This window comes from Anneissia japonica, unplaced genomic scaffold, assembly GCF_011630105.1.
Source record: "Anneissia japonica isolate Jap-2015-1 unplaced genomic scaffold, ASM1163010v1 scaffold415_len114518_cov173, whole genome shotgun sequence".
Taxonomy (NCBI): Eukaryota; Metazoa; Echinodermata; class Crinoidea; order Comatulida; family Comatulidae; genus Anneissia; species Anneissia japonica.
Genome location: NW_022739255.1, coordinates 32,565 through 42,393, shown reverse-complemented (window position 1 = coordinate 42,393; position 9,829 = coordinate 32,565). Strand labels below are relative to the sequence as shown.

Below are 9,829 nucleotides of genomic sequence, written 5' to 3'. Positions count from 1 at the left end.
CACCAAAACAAAGTTAGGGGTATTATAGGAGAGTGGGGAAATTACGTTTTTGGGGTTAAAGGTCATTGACTCAACCTAAAACACTAAAATGTGTATCTTGGGAAAATGCTATGATATATGGTTGATTTTTGTGTCAAAATCCATAAAATAATACAAAAACTAAGAAAATAATATAAAAGGACCCTCATAACTAAATGCATCACCTCAAAAAATTAAGTCAAAGGTCAAAATGTTAAGAAATGATATTACAAAAATGGCATTCAGTATATGATTTTTTTTACTCATCATTTTTAAAGCTGGTTTTTAACACTTGAACATATATTTTGAATAAAAATAGAAATTACAGTTAAAAACTTACTGTAATTATAGATAAAAGCAAATTATTAAAGATGTAAAATCAGTCATGAAAGCGAAAATTCTAATTTCACATCACAATTTGTATATTTAGGCAATTTATTAAAAAAATCCCCTTAATTTTCGGACAGTTCCTGTATTCATTTGCATAATTATTATATATCCTGAAATTGGCATGTAATCAATTAAAGGATTTTTTTAAAAATGTCTGTAAATCAGTAAAACTTTTTTTTTCAATTTTTCGTTGGAAGCTAATATTTTTGTTTGATCATTTTAAATAAACTATTTATTATTTTATATAAGTTTGAGGTATTTCCTGTCTTTTTGACTGATGACAGAAATTTTCCTGGAAAGGGCCGATATATTTTCAAGGGGAATTCAATAAAAAGTTTGGAAACATTATATCGAATATTGTGTTGGAGTAAAGTAAGTTTGGGTAGAGGAAGGTGAAGGTTGTCACGAATTCTGGTGTGAAAATAGGTGTGACTTTTGCAATTTTCATGCTGTTCAGAAACAATCCGCAAGTGAGGCAGATTTTGAAAATATGTTAAAGTGGGAAAAGGATAGGGTAAATAGAACATTTAACAACTTTGTTATTGATTTCATCAATGCCTGATTGTACATCTTTAATAATTTGCTTTTATCTATAGTTACAGTAAGTTTTAAGCTGTAATTTCTATTTTTATTCACAATATAATGTTCAACTGTTTAAAGTTAATGGGGACATTTTTTTTATATTAAGTTTAATTCAAATTTAATAACTTATGTTGCCAAATTATTTATGGACTTAAATTTTTCATTTTATAAGCTGGTAACTTCAAATTATGCAAATTAGTCAGTTCCATTTGGTTTTATTTTATTTTCCAAATTGGACTAAAAAGGGATCTTACCATTCGTTGCTAAACTTGTAAATTTTAACGTGAATACAAACAACCGAATTTCAATTCAAAATTTCATAATTTCCATTTAATATTTTTATAAACTAAATGTATAATGGGTTTGGTAAGATCTATTAAATTAAAAAAAAAAATACTTCTGGACATGGTTGTCTAGTAATACAGGCATATTTTATCATATGTGGAACACAATGAATTATAAAGTACAATGGTATACAGTACTTTCATATTTTAATTGTATTGAGAATATAATTTTAATGCTGGCATTTTTTCCCTTTAAAGACGTAGATAGTCAAAGTTTAGTAGCTTGAATGGACACTTGAAAAAGTATAGATGACACTGTCTATGTATTATTGTGTGCTTCTGAATAAATATGTTTAAACTGAAAATCTGGTAATAGTTTTTTTTTAAATATGACTTGAATTTAACAACATTTTTATTCACAAATTCAAGGTCGTATCGACGTCGATGAATGAGGTTGTTTCAACGCTAATACCTGATATCCGGCTTTGTCTACCATCTTGTCAACGTCGATTCAACGTTGATGTTTTACGCTAATCCAACGTCGATATTTAAATCGATCAACCGTTCAAAACAAACGTTAAACCAACTATGTGTCGACGTCGATTTGCGGACGTTGCTTCAACCATGATATCTGACGTCGAGTCAAAGTCGATATTTGACGTCGATTCACCGTTGTTTCAACGTTGATATTTGACGCCGATTCAGCTTTCAAATCCAACGTTTATCTAACCTCTTGTCGACGTCGGCGCGTGACGTTGGTTCAGCATTGATATTTGACGTCGATTCACCTTTCAAATACAATGCTTATCCAGCCTCTTGTCGACGTCGGCGTTTGACGTTGGCTCATTGTTTATATTTGACACCGATTAACCTTTCAAATCCAACTTTTATCCAACCTCTTGTCGACATCGATGCGTGACGTTGGTTCAACGTAAATATTTGAGTCGATTCATCTTTCAAATTTAACGTTTATTCAACCTCTTGTCGACGTCGATGTGTGACGTTGGTTCAACGTTGATATTTGACGTCGATTCAAATTTCAAAACTAACGTTTATTTAACCTCTTGTCGATGTCGATGCGTGACGTTGTTTCAACGTTGATATTTGAGGTCGATTCACCTTTCAAATCCAACGTTTATCCAACCTCTTGTCGACGTCGGCGCTTGACGTTGTTTCAACGTTGATATTTGACGTCGATTCACCTTTGAAATCCAAAGTTTATCCAACCCCTTGTCAACGTCGATGCGTGACGTTGGTTTAACGTTAATATTTGACGTCGGTTCACCGTTCAAATCCAACATTTATCCAACCTATTGTCGACGTCGATGCGTGACGTTGGTTCAACGTTGATATTTGGCGTCGATTCACCTTTCAAATCCAACGTTTATCCAACCTCTTGTCGACGTCGGCGTTTGACGTTGTTTCAACGTTGATATTTGACGTCGATTCACCTTTGAAATCCAAAGTTTATCCAACCCCTTGTCAACGTCGATGCGTGACGTTGGTTTAACGTTAATATTTGACGTCGGTTCACCGTTCAAATCCAACATTTATCCAACCTATTGTCGACGTCGATGCGTGACGTTGGTTCAACGTTGATATTTGGCGTCGATTCACCTTTGAAATGCAATGTTTATCCAACCTCTTGTCGACGTCGGCGCGTGGCGTTGGTTCAACGTTGATATTTGACGTCGTTTCAACGTTGATACCTGACGTCCATACAACGTTGATATGATACGTCGATCCAACGTCGATATTTGGCGTCGATTCACCTTTTAAATTCAACGTTGATTCCTCGTTACATCGACGTCGGCATTTGACGTTGTTTCAATGTTGTTTCGATGTCTATATGTCTGCTGGGAAGGTGCTAAATATATAGTACAATATTTTACTTTTCATAATCTAAAATAATTTTACTGTAATGCAAATCTGTATTTTCCATAACCTCACTATTATGATACTGTAATGCCTATCTGTGTATCACTACAATACAAATCGTACATGTTCCATATATCAGCTCTAAAGAAAAAAAAGAAAAAAAAAGTTTTTTGTTTTGCTAATCTTTAATTCATTACTGCCTCTTCTATTTAAAGTTTATCGCTTTTGTCGTTGCTGTCTACTTATTGACAAAATAAGGAAGATCATTAATGAATAAATTAAAAAATAAAGGACCAAGGATAGACCCTTGGGGGACGCCAGATGGAACGGGTTTGGATTTAGAACAAAAACCGGCAATAACCACACGTTGACTGCGATATGGGTGACGTCATGTATAATTATGCCATCTACCAAAATAATGGCATCTACCAAAATAATGGTATAATTATGCCATCTACCAAAAGACATCACACTACACTGTGTGACCATGGAGGTATAGTGTGACCAATGTGAATTTAGCAAGGCGAAGAGGCTGAGGCTTATCTTAGATTTCTCCTGTGCTGCTGCTACGGGCAGGTGAGCGACGATCGAGTCCATTTTCAGACAATTGGCCTAATGGACGTCCATAGGTCTAGACTCCCTCCAACTAAGCCTGGGCTAGGTCGGACCAGGAGGTCTTTTCAGTAGTCTTGGGCCTCCTAGATTGTCCGTCCAGCAACCCGCAGTAGTCCATCTTCGCCTATGCTTCATTTACGTGAAGTTAGGCCTATGAAGAATCTGTTTTAAGACTCTCGCCTAAGCTACTAAAGAATCTGCACTGAACACTACAAATATACATAAGTTTAGAACATTTAAGGAAGACACAGTTGGGTAATGGAAGGTTGTGCGAAGAGAACATTGTACTGAAAATGTTCCACTGAGTACTTCTTGAAAGCAAAAAGAAAGCCTCCCATAACCTAGTGTATACAGAAAACCAAAACCTTGAAAAAACTTATTCTTTTAAGTCAAAAAATGTAAATTACACTCTTGCCAAATAATAGTAATAGTTTAAACAGTGCCACTTCGGAAAAATAGATATTGCATTATCTATTTAAACAATAGATAAAGTTTGTGATTGTACTAATGGTCACACATCTGCCTTTCTGACTCTTCTGTACTATTATATTTATTACTGTATTTGTTAGCTAATATTTACAAACACAATTAAGGGTTGCCTTAATTTATTAGATTTGAATTATCTCTGTTAATTCACACTTTATTATATTATTTATAAGCTGGTTTAATTACTTATAATTCGAGAGAAAAAAGGAAACAATAAAGAAAAATAACTTAACAGATTTAATATTATTGACTATTTTTTTTTTTACTTGCTTCAATTTTTTCAGATGTCCAATTTTGTGCGAGTGTAATTGCACAAGGAGAGAGCAATATATATTGTACAGTAGTGAAGAAAATTGATTTTCCAGCATAGATTTATACATTTAAAATACAGATACATACCGACAATATACATTATATGTTTAATAAAATAGACACCATCAATAAATAATATTCATACTGCACATATTCAGAGGCAGAAAAGATTAATTGAAGTGGTGCAATACACTAACTTTTATTAATAATTATTATTAGATTACTGTTGCTGTCGTGAATACTAAATGTTGACAGCTTTACTATCACTATACACCATGTGTATATTGATTGACTACCATTAACAGACATATAGACAGGTAAGTAAAGGAAAGACTTTTCGAATAATAATACTGTGCCTTGTTTAGCAAACTTATTTTGTAGAAGCCGTCAGAGGGATGGAAGAATTATTTAGCAAAAAGGACAAAATAAAAATAAAATTTTCATTGATATGAATTGAAACAAGTGTTGTAATGAGATTGATAAATGCAATAAATTTATCTAATTTGTGGATTTTCAGGGGAGTGAAAGCCATAATAAAAATATGTAACACTTTTATGTTTTTCTAAAATTTCTATTTTTCGTCGGGGAGGGTGCTTTAACTATTCGATGCAAACGACCTCTTTTTTTACTCATAGTAGGCCCTACTACAGTGTTTTCTAGGCCTATTGGTAGCAGTGGGTATTAGAGTCGTATGATCACCGGTGACTATGGTAGCCTACTAAATGTTGTTCCCAATACTGTAATCTGTTACACCCCAGGGGCGGATCCAGAGATGTCCAAAAGAGGAGGGGGGCCGAAAGGGGGGCCGAAATTTGGGCCGATCGAGACAACAATATCCTAGGGGGTCCGCGAAATTGTTGTGTTCTAGACGCCCGAAAATAACATTTGAGGCGTTTTGGGCTATCATTTTTTTCTTTTTCTTTCTTTCTTTTCTTTTTTTTACCTCCCAAAAAAAGGGGGGGCCGGGGCCGGGCCGCCCCCCCCCCTAAATCCGCCCCTGCACCCATAAATTCAGGCTTACTCGACGCGTTGTATGTACATGGATTGTTTTGTTGGCGTGTATAGCTGCCGCAGCCGCATTGCTCTGACGAGTGTGCGACCGACAAATTGGTTACAGCGCCACCAATTTTCCCAGCTGTTGCATTCAATGTGGGTAGTTGCTAAATACAACGGATTCAGAAGAGGGGCGTGGCTTGTATATGGTAACGTCATGTATATTTATGCCGTCTACCAAAAAACATCACACTACACTGTGTGACAAATGTGAATTTAGCAAAAAGAGCAGGCTGAGGTTTAGAGTTTTCTCTTGTGCTGCTGCTACGGGCGGGTGAGTGACGATCGAGTCCATTTTCAGTCGATCGGTTCCATTTCTCTTTTTCTGGAAAATAGCCGGCAAAATTGTTTCAAAGCAGTGAAAATTAAAAAAAAAAATCTTAACTGCAGCAGTCATGTTGTAAAAGTTGTAATTTTAATTTATTAGGCCCATTTGCTATTCTGGTGATATAATTTGTTCATAGGATTAAGATTGGAAAATCTATAGACTAAGTAGTACAGGATTTGCCCGACGAAGTGGGGGGGGGGTCGATGTCCCCAATGAAAATAGGTGAGCGTTGGCGGGCGTCCCTCAATTATATCCGTCGAAAGTGTTCCACGGGGCTCCCTCCCCCTCCCCCGAAGAAAAATAACAATTTTTGGTTTGAAAGGCTTACTTAGTCGATTTCGGTGTCTACTAATATGTAGAAAATACATTACATTTTTCTCCTCGACGAATTAAGGTTTTTCCCCCCGACAGTGGGTGGGAGAAAAGCCAGACCTCCCCGACGGGCCCTTTCCCCTACCCGCTACCGCTACCCCTGATAAGTACAGTATTGTACTATATTAGGGCCTAGGCCATCGAATTATTTTCATTTCTGTCTGTGATTAAGGCCTAATCCCTACCGCTTAAATAAGACTAACTAGGCCTATGTACTATTTCACTCTGTGTAGGCCCATGAATTGATAATATTTCAGGGATCCTAATTTTTGGAAAGAAAAACACACAGGGGCAACTTATTTTTTCTTACATTGGTTGTATCATGAAGTCATTAGTTGTGCGGATTGTATTTTGCTATGGTGTGTGATTACAGACAGGGCCCACACTTTGTCGAGGAGATTAACACAAAACATAGCTGAAGCTATGCACATGACGTCAACATACGAAGCCACGCCCCCTCGGTTGAACCCGTGCAACTACCATTAAGGCGTATTGCTTTATAATTCTCGCAAAACTGCTTCACTGTTAATAACACATAGTCAAATTGAGCTTGAAAGTCAAAATTCATAGATGTAAACCTAATAATCGTAGGCTGAAAATGTTGAACTGCGGTTTTTTTATTTCATCACTATACACTAGTCTTGTTATATCAGGTATGTACCTTAATGCTTATACACATTTTTGGAGGCTTCAGTGCGGCGCTTGATTGTAAGCGGCGCTTGTTAAAAGAAACAAAATTATTATTGTTATTATTATTATTATTATTATTACTATTTTTATTATTATTATTATTATTATTATTATTATTATTATTATTATTATTATTATTATTGTTACCGTATTAATAACTTAAGAAATTTTGTTTCTGTTTTTTTTTTTCAATTACTATTAACTTTTTGTTCATGAATGAAATTGAAGTACAACAAAATTGAGACGAAACTATTATTTCTGAGCTGTAATTATTTCAACAAACTAAACAAGAAAAACCTTTCGAAATATTTTTTCTTTGATAATAATGCCCAGCATTCAATAAGCCTACATGATATCGAAGAGTCTTCGATGTCGACTATATCGTCTTCATTGACGTCCAGTTCGATGCGATCTCTGCCTTAGTCACTAGAATCAGTTTCAGCGTCAGTGTCTTCGAAAAATGGGTTTGGCGTGTCTAGATTCTTTTGTAACCGAATCAAATGGGATTCTAAGATACGTCGTCCAGCGAAACAGGGTTGCCACTCCTTAAAGGAGTGTATTTTATCATCTTGTGACCCGTCCGTTGGTAGGTTAAGAGTACAGTGACCAAAGTTTCTCTTTATCAATTTCGATAGCGATTGTTTCCATGCCTCCAATAATCACCCCAAAACCTGTAAAAGTATTCAAACGAAATAAATGTAGTGTTAGGAAAATAATATTAATAAAAGTTCTCGACTCTTAAATTCCATAAGCAATTCAAAGCAATGAGGCTGCGAGTTGTAGGTTATATTCTTACTTTTAACTTTACGTTTACATCATAATATAGGAAAATAAAAACATCAACATCTAAACAACAGTCAGGTACGTGAAATTTTAAATTATTAAAGAAAAATCTAAAGAATGGAATATCTGACTGATCTAGATAAACATAGTCCTAAAGAGTGAAGAAGTAAGACACGTATACGTGAAAGTATAATTCAGTTTACATTGTTTTATCATGTACACTGTTCACTTGCAATATTTAAAAAAAATCGCAAAAAGACTTTATATAGTACAAGAAAAATATATAGTACAAGAAAGATTGTATACCACAAGAAAAATTACATTCTTTAAAAAAACCCGTGAATTTGTTCTTCCTTATAAAGTGAACACGGAAAGTTTTAAACGGTTAATTTCTATGCAAGGTGTTTTTTAAAGAAAGAGAATTGTTAAACTTCAATCAAATGTTATTATATTCCTGATTGCAGTAAAGTAAAATTGAGTTAAGTAGTGAATGAATAAAGAAGCTGATGGTGATTCAATGGGTCCATCTCTTGGCCCAGTTTTAGCCAATAGTATAATGCCTGAACTCCTATTCTTATCGAGTCACTACGTAGCTATTGTGTATGATCTTGCTTACGTAGTGTGGTAGAAGGATTCGCAGGTAGGATGGATACGTGGCATGGGCCGTAACGTAAACGCTCCTTCTGTGACCGGACAGGGACTGAAAATGGACCAGTAAACCAGGGTAACCCCCTACTCTTTCCAAATGATGTACTGGGTTCTTCAAAGTGCACACGAGCCAATTGTGTACACTGGACCTACGATTTAGAGTCTTTATCCGAGAACACTTGTTCCACCACCGGAACCATAGGCGAGCGTGCCGTTCAAACCATGAACGCCGATATTATGGCTGTATGTCACGGTTCCCCTATCTTAACCGCTCAGCCAACCGACTCGCCTTATGACTGAACTAATAACACTCTATTCCTAAACTTATAGAATCAGGTATCATTAGGTTTTATTCTCGTTTTGTTGACAAAAGAATAGTACTAGCTAAAACAAATTATTTCCATCACATTCTACGTCACTTAAATGCTTTTCATAGACAGAAACCTTTATCTTTGAATTAGGTACATTGTGTTAAAAATTACATTACGACGTATAAAACTTATTTAATTATTTTAACAACATGTATGTTAATACGATCTTAATATCTTGTTATCTATTTTTATTGAATTGTCACTATAATTATTATTTCTTCGAGGGCCTTTATGAATATAAATTGTGTTTAGTTGAGGGGAACAATTTATTTAAAAGTATGTTTTAAAAGAAGTCAGTACTGTTGTGATACGTCACGTTAGTGACGTGTGTCAGTCGTGTATATAGATGCACGCACACGCATGGAACTAATCCACGGTACCTACTGGCATATGTTACGTAATAGTTATATGTATTATGCTTTCTGTACACCGCGTAGATAGTTCTGAGAAGAACTGTTGTTGATTGAGAATATCTCGACGTTTCGATTGAGTTGCTCCAATCGTCTTCATGAGAATAATATCTGCAGATATACCAAAATATGATATACTTATATATGTTTTGGTTGGTGAGACTTGCTGGTGATTGGTTGAAAACTAAACACTAGCTGAGTCTACGTGTGAAAAGGCTAATACAAAAGCTAAAATCCACAGTCTGTGCAAAAAGGGTGGGGTGGCTAGAAAGCCAATGCAGTGGCATTGTTCTAGAGCTGTCTCTTATACACATCTAGATGTGTATAAGAGACAGGGCTAGAACAAAAACAATGGCATAATGTTACAAAATAGTTGATAGTGAGATTTGACAGTGCCTCCGAGAAGGCCTGCACGTCGTCACTGCGCAATCGTAGCGATTCAGAATCTTCACTGCCTTCATATCTAATATTTTCCTGTACAACTCAGAGCTATGGACCCTTACAACAACATTAAAATAAACAATGTATGCCTTTCACAGACGACTCCTAGTACGTCTGTTGGGAATCAGTTATCCTAAAACAATGAGGAACTGTAAAGTTTATGATATT

The 9,829-nt window shown here is 35.5% G+C and overlaps 1 protein-coding gene across 1 annotated transcript in view; it reads left to right on the top strand.

Moving 5' to 3' along the window:
* Nucleotides 1-6,856: 6,856 nt before the first annotated feature.
* LOC117117871 (lactadherin-like) overlaps nucleotides 6,857-9,829 on the top strand; it is a 16,657-nt gene continuing 13,684 nt past the window's right edge. Inside the window, exon 1 of the mRNA XM_033262342.1 lies at nucleotides 6,857-6,971. Within this exon, the coding sequence (XP_033118233.1) occupies nucleotides 6,917-6,971 (55 nt within the window). The 5' untranslated portion in view covers nucleotides 6,857-6,916. The remainder of the gene's footprint in view (nucleotides 6,972-9,829) is intronic.